Genomic DNA, 21,616 nt, shown 5'->3' with positions numbered 1-21,616 from the left:
AGATGAAATCCCTATCAGATTCTATACATCTCACATACATAGGTACTCTGTAAGCCACCGTACAGAGTGTGGTAGAGGGTACTCTTTACAGATACCAGTCATTCCCTTCCCAGTTCCACCTGTAAATAGAGCGAGGAAAAAATGAATGTCTAAATGCCTCCATACAAGCCCTAATTTCCCGTATCTTATCTTCTGGTCCTTAATGCGTAATGAATGTTGGAGGCAGTAGAATCGTGTGGCAGTCAGCTTCAAATGCAGGTTCTCTAAATTTTCTCAATAATGTTTCTCGAAAAAAAAAAAAAAAATGTTGTCTTCACTCCAGGGATTTCCATTTGAGTTCCCGAAGCATCCCTGTAACACTTACGCATTGTTCAAACCTATGGCTAACAAATCTAGCTGTCCAACTCTGAACTGCATCGATGTCTTCCTTCAATCTGACTTGGTATGGATCCCAAATATTTCAGCAGTACTCAAGAACAGGTCGCACCATAGCCCCATACGCAGTCTCCTTTGCAGATGAACCACTCTTTCCTAAAACTCTCCCAATAAACCAAAGTCGACCATTTGCCTTTTCTACCACAGTTCTCACACGCCCGTCCCATTTCATATCACTTTGCAACATTACGCCACCCAGATATTTAAATGACTTCACTGTGTCAAGCACGACACTGGTAATACTGTACGTGAATGTTAGGTTTATTCTTCCCACTCATCCACATTTTTCCACATTTAGAGCTAACTGCCATTCAGCAAACCAACTAGAAATTTTGTCCAAGTCGTCTTCTATCTTCCTACAGTCCCTCAACTTTGACGCCTTACCGTACACGACAGCATCATCGGCTAACAACTGCAGACTGCTGCCCGCCGTATAATTTATGTATATAGAGAACAACAGTGGTCCTATCACACTACCCTGGAGCACTCCTAGCAAGACCATTGTCTGATGAGCATTCACCATCAAGGACAACATACTGGGTTCTATTACTTAAGGAGCCTTTGAGCCATTCACATATCTGCAAACTTATTCCATATGCTCATACCTGCATTGACAGCCTGCAATGGGGCACCATGTCAAATACATCCTGGAAATCTAGAAATATGGATTCTGTCTGTAGCTCTTCATTCATAGTTCATAGTATATCACGTGAGAAAAGGACAAGCCGAGTTTTGCGCGAGCAATGCTTGCTGAAACCATGCTGATACTTGACAGTAAGCTTCTCAGTCAGTTTAATGTATTCGAACTGAGAGTATGTTCAGATTCTGCAGCAAATCAGAGTTAGGGATATCGGTCTGTAGTTTTGCAGGTCCATTGTTTTACCCTTTTTATACGCTTCTTTCCAGTCACTTGGACTTTCCGCTGGATGAGATATTCATGATAAATGCAAGGTATGTAAGGGGCCAATGCTCTTCGTAAAACCGAACTGGGATTCCATCCGAACCTGGAGACTTATTTGCTTTCAAATCTTTCAATTTTTTTCTCTACACCAGGGATACTTATTACTATGTCATGCATATGGGAGTCTGTCCGATGGTCAAATGACGGTACTATTGCATGATGCTTCCATGTCAATGATTTCTTGAACATGAAACATAAAACTTTGGATTTTTTTTTTTTCAACTGCCACAACAGACTAGTGAAAAAAGCAGTGAATGGAAGCCTTAGATCCAGTTAGTGATTTTACACAGTATCAGAATTTTCTCGGTGTCGCTGCCAGATCTTTTTCTAAGGTGTGACGGTGCGAGCTGTATGCTTCACTCATAAATCTTTTCAGATGCATAGATCTCAAATAACCTTTGCTTCTCGTTATTTTGCATTCTCTTTTGAACAAAGAGTGCAACAGTCTCAGCTTCCCAATTTACAGCTATATTCTAATGCAAATCTCTTGAACAAAATAATGCCAAGTAGTTGTAGGAGTTCACAGGTCACACCTGACTACCAGAAGGGTAGCGGACCTGATCAACAAATTTACCAACCTATGTGATTTTGTCGGAGGCTTTTCTTGGTAAGTTAGTTTTGTTTTGGTTTTATTCTATAGTAATTGTGATGTTTTGTCTGTTTTATTTTTATAGTATTTTGGTTGCGTTTTAACTGATCTAGTGAATGAGGGGTTTTTGAATTGCTGAGGTTTGGTTTCAGTGGTTTTCTGTGAGTTATGTAGGTGTGTGCTGTTTGTAGATGTGGTTTTTTTTATTTGTGGTTTGCCAGCAGGTATCAAGAGCTGTGCTTGTGCTACATAGGTCAAGGGAAAAGTCCTATTCCGCTCTTTGGAATTGCATATATATATATATATATATATATATATATATATATATATATATATATATATATATATATAAAATGTGGCTGTAATGTTATATCCTAAGTTGAGGGTTTTTTTTCCCCCCCACAGCTGTCCTGTTAGTTTCATTTTATTGTTGGAGTGAGATGTTCTTGTGTTGTTTTTATTTTTGTTAGAATTTGTTGGTTTCTGAATGTTGTCCAACATCACCACCATTTTGTATACACTGAAAGTTAGCATTTCCATCACATTGATGACATCATAGGTAACAGTTGAGAGGAATCAGACTTATCTCTAATGACAGTGTAATGTTACCAACAACCCAAAGGTTGTTTGAGCACAGTGGTCATAGTCTGTTGGTGTGCCCCGTCCTCCACTTGTAATCTTGGCTGTTATGACAGATTGACACGTAGCATAAGAAACGAGAGGTTGAGGAAACAGACTGATCTCTACATTTGCGACATAACTGACATAGCCTACTTTTTGATATCAGAGATAAAATTGCAACTGCATTAGTCAATTCCTCAAAATAATATTTTGCTCAGTATTACTCACAGTCATCATATAGAAACTATAAAAATGCAAGGGAAGGTGTAGTAGTGTGTAACTCTTACCATCAAGCCTTTTCACAAATGATGCTACCGAAGATTGTTATTCACAGTGAGGTCCTCCCAGTGCCTAAAGGAGGGCATGGGACACTAGCTTTATTTCATTCCTTGTTTTGCTACTCCTCAAATTAATGCCATAACAATTCTTCTTAGTATAGTTCTCGATATGCTGATTAGTTGTAAAATAAATTAATGCCATGACAATTCTTTTTTGTATAGTTCTTGATAAGTTCATTATTGTAAATTTACTAGGTCCTAATTACCCAGTGAGCAGAGCTACAACTATAAGACTGTCATAGCATTAAATAAACAGCAAAAGAGAAAATCAACAAATGAAAGAAATCATGTGTCTAATACCTACCTAATGTGTTAATCGGAATAATATTACTTGGTCCACACAACATGAACAAATGAAACTGGGCAAATGAATTACAAATTTATACTGTTATCTAATACCCGGATTCTTTAACTGCTACTTCTTTCTTTTATTCAACACATCCACTCCTATACTGCCAGCGGTTTATATATTTGTTACAGGGCTGGAGTTATTGTGCAAAATGGTAATCAAATTAACCTTTATTTACATATGCCCACTATGGACATTCTTAAACTCTTACCTTTGCCATCTTCATTGATACGGATATCCAAATCAGGTATGTGCATACTAACATGTCTAACAAAAGTCTCAACATCATCGATTTCATAAGAACAGTTTTTCCATTCACAAACTAAATGAAGAACTTGTTCCTTAAGCCACAGACGTTTTCCTTTAATAAGCATTGAACATTTCCCATTGCTTGTCTTAGAATCACTTTCATTCCCGTCGGGAGAATCCACATCTTGCTCTTCCGCTGTTGCTGTTACCTGACGTTCTTCTTTAATGCTTTTAGTTCGAATGTTTTTAGCTGGATACAATTCTTGTGATTGATTTACCCAATTTCTACAGTTCTCAAGAGCGTCAGAGCGTCTAAATGTGTTTAAATCATTATTTTCCAACGGCAAACAATCGTTTCCATGTTCTGAGCTGTGCTCGTCGTCTGATATTTCTAGTGATGTTCCATCTTCTCTAGAAGCATCTGCATTCATTTCGCTTGCAAGAACACGATCGAAAACACACTGAGGGCTGCAACTACCATCGAATTTCCGTTTTACACCTGTAGGGAGCATAAAAGACAAGTGTTATCAAACGTTCATTTACCATTACATCTTAGTGTGAAAACAAGACTTTATGACATATACATACCTTTATGCGGACTGCAATCATTTATCGTTATTAATTTGGTACTTTCGCCCATTGTGGGCAACTCATTCCACGATTTATATAAATCTCGAAACAGACAATAGTTTTTCTTCACCTAATTGGATTCCCTCCTCTTCTTCCCGCGCGCCTTGTTTCATACATTTAAAACTCCCACAGGTTCATGACTCTCCAGTCAGGTAAACAATACTTCTATAAGCCAACGTTAGGTTCTCAACCATGTGGCTCACAGACTGTACGGCAAAAATAAGAAAAAAAATGACAAAATCAGTATCGAATTGCTTCCCAACATATGCAAATTCATATGACTATAGTTACTACAATCGCAAAGTGAGTTAGTGTCGCAGCTGATGTCAGCAAGAATGTATATCTTCTTATAATCTTTGAGAACTCTAGTGCGAAATGAAGTGCTTTGATTGTATGTAGCAAATTAGCAGAATGGTGACTGAATGTTTAGTGTAGCTGTGTGATTCAAATGACTTTTGAAGTTGATGAGTAGTGTGTCGAAGTAGATGTCACAATATCAGCTGCACACAGAAACAATATACACGTGTTTAGTAGTTAATATTTAATATAGTTACTTGTTCCTTCACTGAATATTGGTTGACATGAATGTAATTAAAATTTGTGAAGACATGAAGGACGCCGTTGACTTATTTTCACCGCAGGGACTTTACCTTAAACCTATTGCAAGACTGAACATTTCGGTTCAACTGCCACTAATGAAATTTACCGGGAAAACTATTACTAATTCGGAATTAATGGACAAGTTGAAAAGCATGATTTTTCCTGAGGAATTCATTACCTTAAAAGTTGTTAAGAGCACATTGGAATTCATACGATTCGAAGGTGAAATTGAAAATAAATCTTGTTTGCAAAATGTCATAGGGAGATTGGATACTCGCACGTTGAAGCTAGCAAATTTCAGCGAACCCTTGAAGATACGAGCGGCAGAGGCAAAAATAGTGTTTCCTACCAGGCATAATTGGGATGCTTATTTCAGAGACGCAAAGAACATGAATGAGACAAAACATGGAGAGAGACCAGACACAATATATATAAGCAATTTGCCTTACAAATGGTTCACGACGAAAAAGGATATTATAAAGGGTATTATAAGACCAAGTGAATATATACTTCAGAAGGTTTTTGAAGTATTTGGTGACGTGAGATGCATTGATATACCAGCTACAGATCCATTTAGAAATAAAATGAAATCGCGCAAAACAGGAATAAATACATTCTCGTTTGACCAAGAGCGTACATTTGAAGCATATATACAATATAAAGAATACATTTGCTTTGTAAAAGCAATGAATTCTTTGCGTGGTATGAAACTGCTGTACAAGGAGGGAGACAGAGCATACACAGCTAACATAAAGGTAGAACAATTTGAGATTACATTTGCCTTATTTATTCTTAAATAATCTCTGTGTTTTCAACCATTTAAATCTTTCTACTGGACTTCATCACAGTGTATCATGCAGTTTAACTGCTAGATGTTGAAACATTGTTGTAGTCTTAGGTGCTATTTTTAATCATAATGATTAATGAGATTTAAAATCTTACAGGGATTTCATTTTCCATAGTTTGTAGCATCATATTGATGAAAAACCTCCTTAACATGAATGATTTGTGGCTTTTGCTATGCCTGTGGACAGTAGTTAAGACACATTTTTTTTCTGTTGTTCAATGCCAAGTTCCTTAAGTCTCATCATGAAGGATTGCCATCAGGGATGTGAATTAAGTGAAGTTATACATTAATTGACAGAAATATCCAGTATACTAATATCCAATTACAACTAGCGCTGATCTACTCATACTGCCATTGGCAAACCAGTTTTTATTTCTTCTCACAGAACTTTAGTTCCCTTTACAAATCCCCCCCCCTCCCCCGTTTCCTTTACTGCTTGTCAATTATACTGATTGAATAACAGTGTGTACTGGCTACAGCTCTGTCTTACTCCATTCTCAACCACTGCTTCCCTTTCATCTCTTATAACTGCAGTCTGGTTTCTGTACAAGTTGTAAATAACTTTTTGCTTTCTGTATTTTATCCCTGGTATTTCAAAGAATATGTGATGAATTTCCCTAATCAGTATAAAGAAACATACCATACACATAAGATACATGTCAGAGTGTAACAGTTCCTTATTTTAGGCTCCAGACCAAACTGCCATTGTCACACTGCTCACAGATACTCCACTCTGCTGTGAAAACTCACTGGTCAGTAATGTCACTTGCGCTGATCATAGTCCACAGAGCCCTCCCGCTTCCCCCGTAGTGCAGAGCATTGGAAATAGTGAAGATTGGTAAGTGTCGTCAGTTGTGGAGACCATGCAAAGATGTGCGTGACCAGCTGTGTCATGCCAGGTTGTGATGCAGAACATGACTCGACTGTTTCTTGGCTTCTGGTGCCTGACAGTGATGGTGTAGAGATATCATGCCACGTGAGTGGGGGGTCACTGGGGATTCCGAAGTGGGTTACATTGTGTGCAGGTTGTGACTGAGTGAACTGGCTGGTGCAATGCCTCAAACTGTGTTGGAGACAGAAAGTGGCTTAGTATGAAGTAATGGTTGGCTGGAACCCTGCCAGAAAGGGCCATCTGCCGACAGTCGAGAGGATAAGCCTCTGTAGTCATTGTGTGGTGGTGGTCAAGAAACATGGATGAGATGGTAGGCATGTCAGGAACATCAGTGTGTCCATCTGTTACAAGGTTGTCAACAATTAGTTTGATGCCTACATCTTCGGGATCGAAGTTACTGATGTAGAGTGTGATGAGTGCCAGATTGCTGGGCCACATAGAGACCAATGTCTTGCTGACAGGGGAGATGTCGTCTTGTGGGCTGTCAGGATTTGTAGGCCATGAGGCAACAGGATTGAGTAGGACCCATGCGAGTTTGATTCTGTGCAGAGAGACCATTATTTTCTTGTTGAGCAAGATATCAAAGATATGTCGGCTGCATTTAACAATTGGAAACGGTCCAGTGTATACTGGCTGTAGAGCTGGCCAGATTGTGTTATCACTAGGGCCCAGATTTTAATTACCTAAAAAAAGTTAAATATGCAAGCATTTATGACCTAAAACTTACATAAATATGACCTTAAAAATAAAATATGACTTAATAGAAGTTTATTTAAAGCATTCTTGTTTGTTTATTTAATTTTTTATTCACCATAAAGTAATACAAAATTCACTTCTCAAAATATTGTTAGTATAGTTCTTTCTTTCTGTAGGGTTTGTGGCTAATTTGCACCTATTTTTTGAATGTCTGAATGTTTTATTTTTTAAACACAAAGTACAATGAAAAGTTCATCTATCAAAACTGTAAAACAATGTTTTTATTTCTACATAGTATTTAAATCGTTTCACATTATTTAATACCGTATGTCAATCTTCAGTATCTGCACAGTTGCACTGGATCACAAGGTACATTTTCAGGTTTTCCATTGTCAAAGATCTATGGTTGTCGCTGAGGATAGTTTTGTACCTGGAAAAGCTCCTCTCCACTTCACAAGACGTCACTGGAGCGTATTTGATGGCAGCCAGGTCACTGGAGTTCAGCTTTGTTTCAGTATCTTCAAATGTTGTGGCATTCCCTGAAATACTGTCACTAATTTTGCACAGTGTAGAATATCCAGGATTCCGTTGGAGAACACTTTGCAATTTGGTTTTCACTTTGTAAGCCACATGACCACGAGCTCGACCCAACTCACTCTGCACATGTTGCACAATACTCAGGGCCTCACATAGCTGAATGCCAACAGCTTCCAGTTGTTTGATGGTTTTTGATATCACTGAAAAATTGGCGTTGATGTATGCCAAGTTTCGAGACAATGTATCTGTATAAACTTCTTTCTTAATTTGGTAGCACTTGATTAATCACTATCAAGCTCACAGAAGATTGTCTTTATTTGGGCGTAGTTGTTGTAGTAATACTCAGCAGCATTAAGCTAAGAACCCCATCGTGTAAGAACAGGTTTAGGTGGGAGGGGCGTTGAAGGTGCTTGTTCCTTGAATTTCTGCACCCGTAGCGGAGCCTTCACATAGATTTTCTTGCCACAGGAAATTAATTTGTCCACATCAGAGTAATTTGATCGCATCTCTTCGGCAACTCTGTGCAACGCATGTGCAAGGCAAGTGGCGTACACCATACTGGGGTAGAGAATCAGAAGCTCCTTAGCTGCTTTAGCCATATATAAAGCACCATCTGTTACAAGGAGCAAAATGTTGTCTCTTTTCACATCATCCGGCCACAGTAGCTTCAGAGAGTTGTCAAACAAAATAGCAATCGTCAAATTGTTTACTCTGTCGAGAGTTTCACATGTTGGTAGGAACACATCTCCAGGGCCATCAACTATTAGAACACCAACAACATTTGCAGTATATCGCCCACTGATATCCGTAGTTTCATCTATCGACAGCCAGATCTTTTGCTCAGCAATAGTAATTCGTATTTTGTTGAGCACACATTGTAGCATACGGATAAATAGTTCTTTCTCAGTGTAGATTCATCTGAAACTGGATGTGTTGTGTACTTCTCCAAGAACCGTCTGAAGCGTGGATTTGTTGTAGTTTATGCAGGTTAACGCAGCTAAATGACAGGTAACATGATTTAAGGGACAAAATAAACTTGTGCTTTATTCGCACAACACATATCAATACATCTGACTACCAAATTATATTCAGTTGCCCCAACAATAAATATGGAACATGTATATTCCATAGAGTCTAATGCACTCTGCACATCATATCTTGTGCACCACTATGCACGCTGGAAAATGTTTGTTCACATATCCCCAACACTCCCCCTTGAACAAATATTTTTCAGCTATTCAACTTTATACATCCCAGGTTAAACCATAATGTTTCACCAGCTTCTGAAATTTGTCCTTACTGAGAGGCTTGGTTAGGAGATCAGGTAACATTTCTTCCGTGCATAGATAACTGAGGACTATATTCCCCTGTTCCACATGATGTCTTATAAAGTGATGCATTATGTCAATATATTTGGATCGTACACTGGTGACATTATTTTTTGCTAGTTTAATAGCTCCCATGTCATGGGTGACTGGAATTCATCAGTAGGAAAAGGGAGAGAAGGAAACATAGTAGGTGAATATGGATTGGGGGGAAGGAATGAAAGAGGAAGCCGCCTTGTAGAATTTTGCACAGAGCATAGCTTAATCATAGCTAACACTTGGTTCAAGAATCATGAAAGGAGGCTGTATACATGGAAGAAGCCTGGAGATACTGACAGGTTTCAGATAGATTATATAATGGTAAGACAGAGATTTAGGAACCAGGTTTTAAATTGTAAGACATTTCCTGGGGCAGATGTGGATTCTGACCACAATCTATTGGTTATGAACTGCAGATTGAAACTGAAGAAACTGCAAAAAGGTGGGAATTTAAGGAGATGGGACCTGGATAAACTGAAAGAACCAGAGGTTGTAGAGAGTTTCAGGGAGAGCATAAGGGAACAATTGACAGGAATGGGGGAAAGAAATACAGTAGAAGAAGAATGGGTAGCTTTGAGGGATGAAGTAGTGAAGGCAGCAGAGGATCAAGTAGGTAAAAAGACGAGGGCGAATAGAAATCCTTGGTTAACAGAAGAAATATTGAATTTAATTGATGAAAGGAGAAAATATAAAAATGCAGTAAATGAAGCAGGCAAAAAGGAATACAAACGTCTCAAAAATGAAATCGACAGGAAGTGCAAAATGGCTAAGCAGGGATGGCTAGAGGACAAATGTAAGGATGTAGAGGCTTGTCTCACTAGGGGTAAGATAGATACTGCCTACAGGAAAAGTAAAGAGACATTTGGAGAGAAGAGAACCACTTGTATGAATATCAAGAGCTCAGATGGCAACCCAGTTCTAAGCAAAGAAGGGAAGGCAGAAAGGTGGAAGGAGTATATAGAGGGTTTATACAAGGGCGATGTACTTGAGGACAATATTATGGAAATGGAAGAGGATGTAGATGAAGACGAAATGGGAGATAAGATACTGCGTGAAGAGTTTGACAGAGCACTGAAAGACCTGAGTCGAAACAAGGCCCCGGGAGTAGACAACATTCCATTAGAACTACTGATAGCCTCGGGAGAGCCAGTCATGACAAAACTCTACCATCTGGTGAGCACGATGTATGAGACAGGCGAAATACCCTCAGACTTCAAGAAGAATATAATAATTCCAATCCCAAAGAAAGCAGGTGTTGACAGATGTGAAAATTACCGAACTATCAGTTTAATAAGTCACAGCTGCAAAATACTAACGCGAATTCTTTACAGACGAATGGAAAAACTGGTAGAAGCCGACCTCGGGGAAGATCAGTTTGGATTCCGTAGAAATGTTGGAACACGTGAGGCAATACTGACCTTACGACTTATCTTGGAAGAAAGATTAAGAAAAGGCAAACCTACGTTTCTAGCATTTGTAGACTTAGAGAAAGCTTTTGACAATGTCGACTGGAATACTCTCTTTCAAATTCTGAAGGTGGCAGGGGTAAAATACAGGGAGCGAAAGGCTATTTACAATTTGTACAGAAACCAGATGGCAATTATAAGAGTCGAGGGACATGAAAGGGAAGCAGTGGTTGGGAAGGTAGTGAGACAGGGTTGTAGACTCTCCCCGATGTTATTCAATCTGTATATTGAGCAAGCAGTAAAGGAAACAAAAGAAAAATTCGGAGTAGGTATTAAAATTCATGGAGAAGAAGTAAAAACTTTGAGGTTCGCCGATGACATTGTAATTCTGTCAGAGACAGCAAAGGACTTGGAAGAGCAGTTGAACGGAACGGACAGTGTCTTGAAAGGAGGATATAAGATGAACATCAACAAAAGCAAAACAAGGATAATGGAATGTGGTCGAATTAAGTCGGGTGATGCTGAGGGAATTAGATTAGGAAATGAGACACTTAAAGTAGTAAAGGAGTTTTGCTATTTAGGGAGTAAAATAACCGACGATGGTCGAAGTAGAGAGGATATAAAATGTAGACTGGCAATGGCAAGGAAAGCGTTTCTCAAGAAGAGAAATTTGTTAACATCGAGTATAGGTTTAGGTGTCAGGAAGTCGTTTCTGAAAGTATTTGTATGGAGTGTAGCCATGTATGGAAGTGAGACATGGACGATAACTAGTTTGGACAAGAAGAGAATAGAAGCTTTTGAAATGTGGTGCTACAGAAGAATGCTGAAGATAAGGTGGGTAGATCACGTAACTAATGAGGAGGTATTGAATAGGATTGGGGAGAAGAGAAGTTTGTGGCACAACTTGACTAGAAGAAGGGATCGGTTGGTAGGACATGTTTTGAGGCATCAAGGCATCACAAATTTAGCATTGGAGGGCAGCGTGGAGGGTAAAAATCGTAGAGGGAGACCAAGAGATCAATACACTAAGCAGATTCAGAAGGATGTAGGTTGCAGTAGGTACTGGGAGATGAAGAAGCTTGCACAGGATAGAGTAGCATGGAGAGCTGCATCAAACCAGTCTCAGGACTGAAGACCACAACAACAACAAATTGTCACAAAATATCACTCTTGGCTTCAATGTAGGAGGAGATTCTATTTCACTCATCAGTGCATAGATCCAAAGAGCTTTTTGGATAGTGGAGGACAAGGCCATATATTCAGCTTCTACAGTACTCAATGTAACAGTTCTTTGTCTTATAGATGACCATGATATCAATCCTCCCATTAGTCTAAGACAACTTTCAGTGATGGAGTGTCTGCTTTCCAACTCATTTTCCCAGTCTGCATCACTGTATCCTTCTAAATTTATGTTTCCAGTTTTAGAATATTTTAACTTATAATCAGCAGGTCCATTTAAATATCTGAATATTCTCTTGACTGCTATCCAGTGCTTTTCTCTCGGATCACTGCAAATCTTGCCTACTGCATTTGTGGCAAATGCAATGTCTGGTCTGGAAATCTGTGCTAAGTACAGTAGACTTCCTACAGCTTCCAAATAGGGTATACTTTGCTTACATTTCTTGTCATCATCAGTAATTAGCAGTTTTGCATTGTTTTCCATAGGAGTGGAAATAGGTTTACAATTTTCCATATTGAACTTTTCTAAGATCTTCCTTGTGTACAGAGACTGTTCAATCCATAATTCTTCTCTGTTGGCACTTCTTAGAATCTTCATGCCTAAGTATTGATTAATTTCCCCTAAATCATGCATATTAAATTCTGACCGTAACTGTTCTTTAAAAAAGTCCATCTGGCTTCCACTATTGGTTAAAATAAAATCATCTACCCATATGGCCATGAATGCAATTTCTTCATTGCTCCTTTTATGATGTATAGTGGGATCTGCCTTTGACTGTAACATGTCTAGTTTTATCAAACTTTTATGCAACCATTTATTCCAGCAATGACCACTTTGCTTTAATCCATATATGCCTTTCTTCAAACGCCAAATTCTCCTTTTCCCTTGATAAGATCGCTTAACTTCGTCGTGTGGAATCACATATATTTCCTCTTCCAGTCTTCCATTCAGGTAGGCTGTTTTCACATCCATTTGATGAATTAATAAGTCTTCCTTTACAGCCAGAGCTAAAAGGTATCTGAATGATGAATACTTCACCACTGGTGAGAAAGTTTCATTGTAATCTATTCCTTCTTTCTGGGAACATCCTTCAACTACCAATCTGGCTTTGAATTTTGGTATTGCACTCTCAGGATTTTTAATACTAAACACCCATCTTGTGGCTTTTTATTTTCAGGCATGTCAACCCATTCATATGTATCATTATCCACAAAAGATTGCAGTTCCTTTTCAATAGCTTTTTTCCAGTCTTGAGCATTTGAACTTGCTAAAGCTTCCTCAACTGTGACTGGTTCATTGTTGATTGTTTGGGCAGCATAAATTTCATAATCTGGATATTCTTTCGGTTTTGCTATACGTGAAGACCACCTTAAACTGACTTCCTCTGTTGAATCTTCTTCCTCAATTTGATTCTCGAGTAGCACATCAGCTTCCTCTTTATTCTAGTCTTCCTTTTTTTCAGTTTCCATCTCTGTTTCAGCACTATCACACATTATGCTTGGCTGCATTACTGTGTCATTTTGACTACTTTCCTTTATTTTAGATCTACAATCCTCCAAAAATACTACATCTCTACTACTTATTATCTTCTTATTCACAGGATTATAAAATCTGTAGCCTTTTGAATCCTCACAGTAGCCGACAAAAATATATTTTTGAGATTTTGCATCCCACTTTCCTCTTAATGGTTTTGGTATCTGAACCATGGCGTCACATCCAAAGACTTTTAAGTGCTTTAGATCCAGTTTCTTCCCAGTCCATACTTCATAAGGTGTCTTGTGTCTCACAGCTTTGGTAGGTGATCTGTTAATTAAATACACTGCTTTTGACACAGCCTCTGCCCAAAAACACTTCAGCATCGCTTAACATACTTCTTGCCTTTTCTACAATGGTTCTGTTGGCTCATTCTGCAACTCCATTCTGAGAAGGACTGTAGCGAATGGTAGTCTGATGCCTAATACCCATTCCATTCAACTGTTCCTTAAACTGTTTGTTTACATATTCTGATCCATTGTCTGATTTAATTATTTTAATTTTCTTCCCAGTCTGTCTTTCGACCATTTTGCAATAAACAAGTACATCATTCACTTGATCCTTGCTACTTATAAAATAAACATTCATGTATCTAGAAAAATCATCTATGAACATCAGGAAATAGAAGCTACCTCCTAAGGATTCATTCTCCATAGGTCCACAGAGATCTGAATGTATGAGTTGCAAGACTTCAGTAGATCTGCTCTGACTCGATTTAAATGGCAATCTAGCCTGCTTTCCTTGCAAACACACCTCACATTGAACATCATTCATTCCATAATTTTCCACCCCAGTTGCCATATTCTTCAGTAAAGTCATACTTTACCTATTCAAATGTCCAAGTCTCAAATGCCACAAGAAACCTTTTGCAGCATAAACAGAGTGATTTCCTGTTTCAGCAGTATTTTGAACTGTATTCACTTTGTAAATACCTCTAACATTACTTGCAGTAGCTACAATGTCACCACAAGAGTCTTATCACTTTGGCTCCCTCTATATCGAAGATAACTTTATTACCCTTGTTTACTATTTCACTTACTGACAACAAATTAGTTGTGATATTCTTTACATAATGTACATCATAAGCAGTAACAATTTCTTTTTCCCCATTCACAAGCGGATTAAGATCCACTTTTCCTGCGAGTTCACACCTTAACTTAGATCCGTCAACTGTAGAAATTCCAATGTCAGTCCTTGACTGAACATCATACAAATCAGACGGAGCTTTGGTAATGTGCACAGATGCTCCTGAATCTAGGAACCATTTTGCATGATCGTCACTCGCTTCATTAAAAGAGTAAAAAACAGAAAATGCCTTACCTTTATCGGTAGTCTTTCTCTCAGGACTACTAGAATTAACATGCTTCTTTTCTTTTATACTTAACTTTTCGTTACACTTTGAAACAATATGTCCAGTTTTCTGGCATCTGAAACATCTTATTGGCGTCTTCTTCTTGTACTTAGAGTATAAAGCCGATGCTGTTTCTTTTTCTGAAGCATTAGAATCTGGTTCATTCTTCTCGTCCTGGAGAGTCTTTACCTTAACACTATCCGCTGTAATAGATATTCCCGAACTTTCCAAACCCATAATCATTGACGAATATTTCTCAGGTAGTCCAGCTAACAATAAAGTTCCAATCCATTCATCCGCAATTTCAAACCCAATATTTCTCAGACGATTGGAGATTGAAATTATTTTATTACAGATTCACCGATGCTTTTACACTTATTCAGTCTTGTGGATATCAACTCACGAAGTAATCCTACTTTTCTGGTTAAACCACCATCTTCAAATGCATTTTTCAGTTTGTCCCATACCTCCTTTGCTGACATAGCCTTTTCTATGTGAACATAATTCACTGGATCAATCAAAAGGATTAGTTTTGATTTCGCCTTCCGATCCTTAGTAGCAAAACTTGATTCCATAGGTGCCAATTTACCATTTACGATGTCCCATAAGTCATCCAGGTGCAAATACGCCTCAACGGCAGAATTCCAGGTCACGTAATTTTCGCACCCTACAAGCCGCTCTATTTGCGGTATCTGTGTTGTACTCATTTTACAGTTATTTTCTTCTTCGTATAGCGTACACCATCCAAGTTTATACGAACTTCCGCGCACCTTTTGCGCAAATACACGTCACCTTAAAGATTATTATTTCTTTAATCCAGTACCTGGGCCCATAACCTGTTGTAGTTTATGCAGGTTAACGCAGCTAAATGACAGGTAACACGATTTAAGGGACAAAATAAACGTGTGCTTTATTCGCACAACACATATTAATACATCTGACTACCAAATTATATTCCGTTGCCCCAACAACGAACACGGAACATGTATATTCCATAGAGTCTAATGCACTCTGCTCATCATATCTTGTGCACCACTATGCACGCTGGAAAATGTTTGTTCACATATCACCAACAGGATTCTTCAGCTTTTCCAATGGGATGTTGTAGGACACCATCATCTCACACAAATCCTTGCAGAATGATTGCACGGTTGACGATTGACCTGTCTGTTCAAATAACAGTGTTTGCCTGCTGTTATTTTCAGCACTTCGTTTCACACAGCTGCTGTGTTTAGCAGTATTACAGTGTTGTTGCACATTTAAGCACTTTTCTGCATTAACTTTAACTTCACACAGTTTACAAAATAATATTTTCCCATCAGTACTAAAGAACTTCTCTCCAAATTCTCAAACATATCCTCGTAACTTCACACTGTCGGAGCACTTTGCTTTAACATGTTAGACAGGGCAATGGCTGTATTCAAACTGGTTACTAGGAACAACTGTGTGACTGCGATGATTATTATAACAGAAGCCACCTTTGTTGGCTCTGAGAGCGTATTGTCGACTCTGCACAAAGTTTTATGTTCGCGAAACGACTGTTGTGGTACACCGATTTTCTGCTACAGTTCTGAGAAATAAAGCTGTGTGCTAATGTATCTGTTTATCTTCCATAATAGCATGTTAAATATTGTCTCATGAGCAACATATTCATTTTCTTATTCGTGTGTCCCGTAAGATATGAGAAAAATGGTATATACATTTTTGGCAAAAGTTGACAGAAATATAACCTATTGTATTAAAAGTTAGCCACAATATGACCTATTACTAAAATTTGTTGAAATATGACTTTATATGCACAATCAAAATACACTTATCGGCACTAAAATGCCTAGATTTGTGTATAAATTGTTCTAAAATTCACCCTATAGTTCAGAAAAAAATATGACTTGTCATTAAAACCTGGGCCGTAGTCATCACATAGTATGACATAGTGGCAGTTTGATAACACATTGTGTACAGAGGTTTTCAGAGTGGTGTGTGCCATAGGCGGTGGTACCTGCAAATTTTCAGTGTGTGCTTCACTCGTTGCAGTAATGCCAGGAGGTCTGCAGCGCCGGGAGTTGGTGTCGGTATGACAAACACTGTTGGGAGCGTTAAGGGATTTGACATACAGGACTTCCACAAGAGAAGCCCATAGGTCCTCCTTAAATGCCGCCATGGCGAGGTCTTCATCCACTGTCGGCCCTGTCGCACGAGTGTGGTCTTCAGCATACAGTACCAACGCCCCACAAGCCCTTTACTCTGTGGGTGGTATGTGGTTGTACGGTTGTGAGTAATGCCACAGAGGTGTCAGAGTGCATCGAACACAGGGGATTTGAATGCTTGCTTTGGTCTGCCATATCTGATTCAGGACAACAGTCGATGAAAGCTCAAGCAGTAGATTCTAATGTGATGTCTTTCGGGGCGTGGCTTTAATCCAGCATGAGACTTGATCAGTTATGGACAGTAGATGTATGAAGCGTTCAGATTCCAAGAGGAGGCTGATGAGGTTGAGGTGCAAGTGCTGAAGTCGAGCATGTGGTATGCCAATGCAGTCAAGAGGAAGCCTCAAATGACAACCAAACTTGCTACATTGGCATGCTAAGCGCATCTGTGGCCAGATGCAGCAACATTGTTTGATGGTCAATGAAACAAACCATTTGGTTAAGAGTCAGAATGTTGCTTGAACACCTGCATGAGCTAGGTTGTGGAGGTGATTGAAGATCAGATGATGTGGGGATGATGGGTCGTATTCTGTTCTGAGAGTCCTCGCAGAGGAAGTGAGCAGCAGTGCCAGGAATCCCTCGTCGTCTACATCTATATCTACATACATACGCTGCAAGCCACCATACTGTGTGTGGTGGAGGGTACCCTGTACTACTAGTCATTTCCTTAACTGTTTCACTAGCAGCGCCGGCTGGAGTGGCCGAGCGGTTCTGGGCGCTACAGTCTGGAACCGCGCGACCGCTACGGTCGCAGGTCCGAATCCTGCCTCGGGCATGGATGTGTGTGATGCCCTTAGGTTAGTTAGGTTTAATTAGTTCTAAGTTCTAGGGGACTGATGACCTCAGAAGTTAAGTCGCAAAGTGCTCAGAACCATTTGAACCATTTCACTAGCAAACAGAGCAAGGGAAAATGTCAGTCTGTATGAGGCCTGATTACTCATGCCTTATCTTTGTGGTCCGTACACAAAATGTGCATTGGTGGCAGTAGAATCATTTTGCAATCCCGTTCTCTAAAATTTTTTTCGATAGCGTTCCTCAAAAAGAACGTCACCTTCCTTCCAGGTGTTCCCATTTGAGTTCCTGAAGTATCTTCATAGTGCTTGCATGTTATTCAAAGGCACGTGCTTCCCCAGAGTACAATTTACTGTCCATTTCAACTTTGCCCGTAATTCCTCTCTGTCCATCATATTGGAACTAAATGATGTCAGCTCATTGTTAAGTGGGATGCTAACAACTGTTGATTTGTTCTTTCTAGCAGAAACTCTCTCCTAGTTGTCTTGACTGATTTATTAAAGTCATTAATCTTTGTCACTATGATAACATTATCACTAATGTCTCTCTCTGTACTGCCGCAATTGATAAGGTCCAACCTGTTTGTCATTATAAGATCCAAGACACTTCCATTGCTTGTGGGTTGCCAAACTAGCTGCTCAAGATAGTTTTTGGAAAAGTGTTCAAAAGTGCTTCGCAAGATTGTCTGTCTGTACCCCCTTTAATAAATCCATAGATGTTCCAGTCTGTACCCAGTAAGTTAAAGTTGTCTCCAACTAGTAATGCATGATCTGGGTATTCACACTCTACTGACCATAGACTTCCTTTGAATGACTCTAAAACTGTCACAGTGGAATCGGGTGACTGGTAATAATATCTAACAATTAACTTGATTTGACCTGAAATTGTTATATGTGACCAGATAACTTCACTGTCAGTCTTAATTTTGACCTCATAGAAACAATATTTTTGTCAACTGCAATAACTCTGTTCCTCCCCAGTTTTCAGTCCCAAGAATAATTTGAACATGAGAACTTTCGATGCACAAATTAAAGGTGTCACTGTCGAATAAGTCTGTAATTACTGGCTCAATATCTTGTTCATCGGCCAGTTGGTGTAATCAGGGTAAGTGAAATAATACTGATACACACGAGATACTCGGTGAATATGTTTTCAGTTCCATGTAAGTGTATTGCACGATGAGATCAGAACTGCAAAAGTGGCAGGGGTTCACATCTTTTGATGGTTCATGTATTGTGGTGCTGAGTGGTTTGTGATTTGTATAGATCACAACATGTCTTCTTTCAATATTGTCTCTGCAATACCGAACTGCTTCATACACAGTGAGTAGCTCACAATGGAATGCAGATAATTTTGATTGCGAGGTCACGAGTTTATTTGAGCAGGAGCAGAGTGGTTGCATTTCGTCTGCAACAACTTGTTGTAGGGTTGCTCCGGTGGTCTAATCCCTAGTGTTTGTTGTGACCGTGAGTTGTGAGTCTGGTATCAGATGTACTAATGCAGCTGATTTCACAAGGCCAACTTTGGCGTGATTGAATGCAGCCCACATGGTAGGAATCCACACAAGTTTCCTCTCACGTTTTGCATTTGATCCAGTGAGAGCGAAGATGAGCAGAGTTGAAGTTGCCACCACATGGGGAAGGCAATGTCAGTAAAAGTTGAGGAAGCCTAGAAAATGTCATAGGTCTTGATACATCTGTGGGATTGCTGAGTGTAGAATGAGTTCTGTCTGTTCTGATATGGACTTGACACCTTCAGCATTGAGGATGTGTTGGAGGAATGTCCACAACAGATTTCTCTTCGTTAATAACCATCCCCAGATATCAAGAGGACAGTGAGAATTAGTTAGAGATGCTGGGGGTTGGCAAAAAGATTAAAATATCATCAAGGTACACTCGGCAGCAATTCAATTTGAAGAGAACACTGTCGATAAGTCATTTCCAGGCTTGAGCTGCATTTTTCATTGTGTGGGGCTCGAAAATAAACTCGGAGCCAAAAGGTGCAATGATGGCACTCTTAGAACCGTCATCTGAATAGCTAGGGCTTTCTGCAATCAGTGACACTAAGGACACTCGCTCCCCTGAGGGAATGTGTAAAGTTTCGAATGTTAGGGATGGGTTAAATGTCATGTATTGTTCAAACATTGAGGATTCTGTAATACCCACAGGGGCTAACAGAATGGTACTTTTTTGTTACAAGTTTGATGTATAAGGTCGAGGAGCTGTTTGGACGGCCAACTATAGCTGATTGTAACAATTCATTGACCGAAACTTTCTGGCAGATTAAAACTGTGTGCCAGACCGAGACTTGAACTCAGGACCATTGTCTTTCACAGGCAAGTGCTCTGCCATGTGAGCTACCCAAGCACGACTCACGTCCCGTCCTCACAGCTTTACTTCTGTCAGTACCTCATCTCCTACCTTCCAAACTTCACAGAAGCTCTCGGGTGTGAGTCGTGTTTGGATAACTCAGATGGTAGAGCACTTGCCCACGAATGGCAAAGGCCCCAAGTTCGAGTCTCAATCCGGCACACAGTTTTAATCTGCCAGGAAGTTTCATATTGGCGCACACTCCACTGCAGAATGAAAATCTCATTCTGGACTTCATTGACTGCCTCTTTTGTTGCTTATAGAAGAGCTGGAACCAGTCAGCACGCTTTGTGGTGAACTGGTAGAATCATGAAAATGTGATGCATCATACTGTTCTGGATGGCACACTGCTGAACAATCGCTCATAATGAGGAGGGGATGTAACACTGGGGCAATGCAGTGGGTACTGAGGCAGAAGGTGCCATACTAACCCGTGAGAGATGTGGTGTGGTTGATGGTGCTGGTGGTTGGCTGCCTGAGGTTTAGGCATGGGGATAGTTGAGAGGCTCTGAATTAGTTCAAGTGCATGCATGAGTGCAGCCAATACATCGTGGATGCGCTGGAGCAGGTTTGCGTTTTCAGCCTGGAGCATCTCCGGCATGTTTCGAGGTAACGTCAGTGTGTCTTCATGATAGCATCCACAGTTGTAACAGTCTTTTACAGTGGCAGAGCACATGTCAACATTGTGCTTAGGAAGGTGGACAGATCACGAAGTGGTGTGCGCTGGGGGAAGGTGGCGAGGAGCCAAAAGCCCCAGGATGTGGCGACAGGTTGCGTGGTGTAAAAGTGCCACCACTGGTTCACTGACATGAGTAATTGAGGAGGTCTGCTGGTACGGTACGTCTGTGATGAGTAGTAAACTATTATGTACTATTCTGTGCATAGAGATCGGAGAGTTGTTGGTCGCACAGAGCTGTAACCCATGTGTATCTGCGAACATGTCATTTGGTACTGTGCTAACATTGGATCCTGTATCTACAAGAAAATAAACGTATGAGTTGAGTTCAAAATCATAGTCTTCTATCAGTCAGGTTGGTCAGCATGGAGAATGTGCATCCCAGAAATCACATGCAGAGGCAACTCACTGTCTCGGTGTGAGCCAATTAGCCTAAAGTTGGTCGCGTTCAAAATATAAGAACCCACAGGGACACTGGCAGTTGGACATGGTGTTGCCGAGTTGGGTGTGGTACCAGCAGAGCTGTGCCTTTGATGCAATGATGGCGATCAGCATAGTGTTGTCAACAGGAGGAGTGGTGTCGTGTGCAGCCCACAAATTAGTGCCTGGGTTGAAGCAATGGTGTCACAGCCAGTTATCATCGGCTCTGGTTGGACAAGTCTGGCGCATGAGGCAGCCAGTCGATATTGGGTGTTCAATGGGGCAGGTGGCGTCCTTGTAATTAATGCACTGCCTATGTTGCAGTATGGTGAACATCCTATCTGTGAGGCTGTGCTTCTTGTTAAATGGTTCTGCTTCATGTACAGTCATCACGAGTTGCAGCTGTGTAGACAGTTTAACAATTCAAAGCACCCATAATGTGGCATGTGGCATCAGATTCGTGCTCAGTAATGTCCATAGCACATCTGAGATTGGGTGTTATCTGATAGTTGTTTCTTGTAGAATGCTTGGCGAAATTGTTTCAGTGTGCAAGATAGGTGTTGAAGCGAGGTGG

At 40.0% G+C, this 21,616-nt stretch overlaps 2 protein-coding genes across 4 annotated transcripts in view; one reads left to right on the top strand and one right to left on the bottom strand.

The window, feature by feature from the left end:
* LOC126198897 (histone H4 transcription factor) overlaps positions 1-4,488 on the bottom strand; it is a 102,626-nt gene extending 98,138 nt beyond the window's left edge. Inside the window, exons 1-2 of the mRNA XM_049935516.1 lie at positions 4,131-4,488; positions 3,505-4,041 (exon numbers count right to left, since the gene is read on the bottom strand). Coding sequence (XP_049791473.1) covers positions 3,505-4,041; positions 4,131-4,182 — 589 coding nt within the window. The 5' untranslated portion in view covers positions 4,183-4,488. The remainder of the gene's footprint in view (positions 1-3,504; positions 4,042-4,130) is intronic.
* Positions 4,489-4,543: 55 nt separating this feature from the next.
* LOC126198661 (A-kinase anchor protein 17A-like) overlaps positions 4,544-21,616 on the top strand; it is a 133,588-nt gene continuing 116,515 nt past the window's right edge. For 2 of the 3 annotated variants that reach the window (XM_049935138.1, XM_049935136.1), the window contains exon 1: positions 4,549-5,527. In XM_049935138.1, coding sequence (XP_049791095.1) covers positions 4,754-5,527 — 774 coding nt within the window. In that variant the 5' untranslated portion in view covers positions 4,549-4,753. Of the gene's footprint in view, positions 5,528-21,616 lie in introns of all 3 variants that reach the window. The other variant, XM_049935139.1, reaches the window with a different exon arrangement.

The sequence above is a fragment of the Schistocerca nitens genome, chromosome 8 (assembly GCF_023898315.1).
Source record: "Schistocerca nitens isolate TAMUIC-IGC-003100 chromosome 8, iqSchNite1.1, whole genome shotgun sequence".
Lineage (NCBI taxonomy): Eukaryota > Metazoa > Arthropoda > Insecta > Orthoptera > Acrididae > Schistocerca > Schistocerca nitens.
Note: the sequence above shows the minus strand (reverse complement) of the source record. Positions and strands in the feature narration are given on the sequence as shown.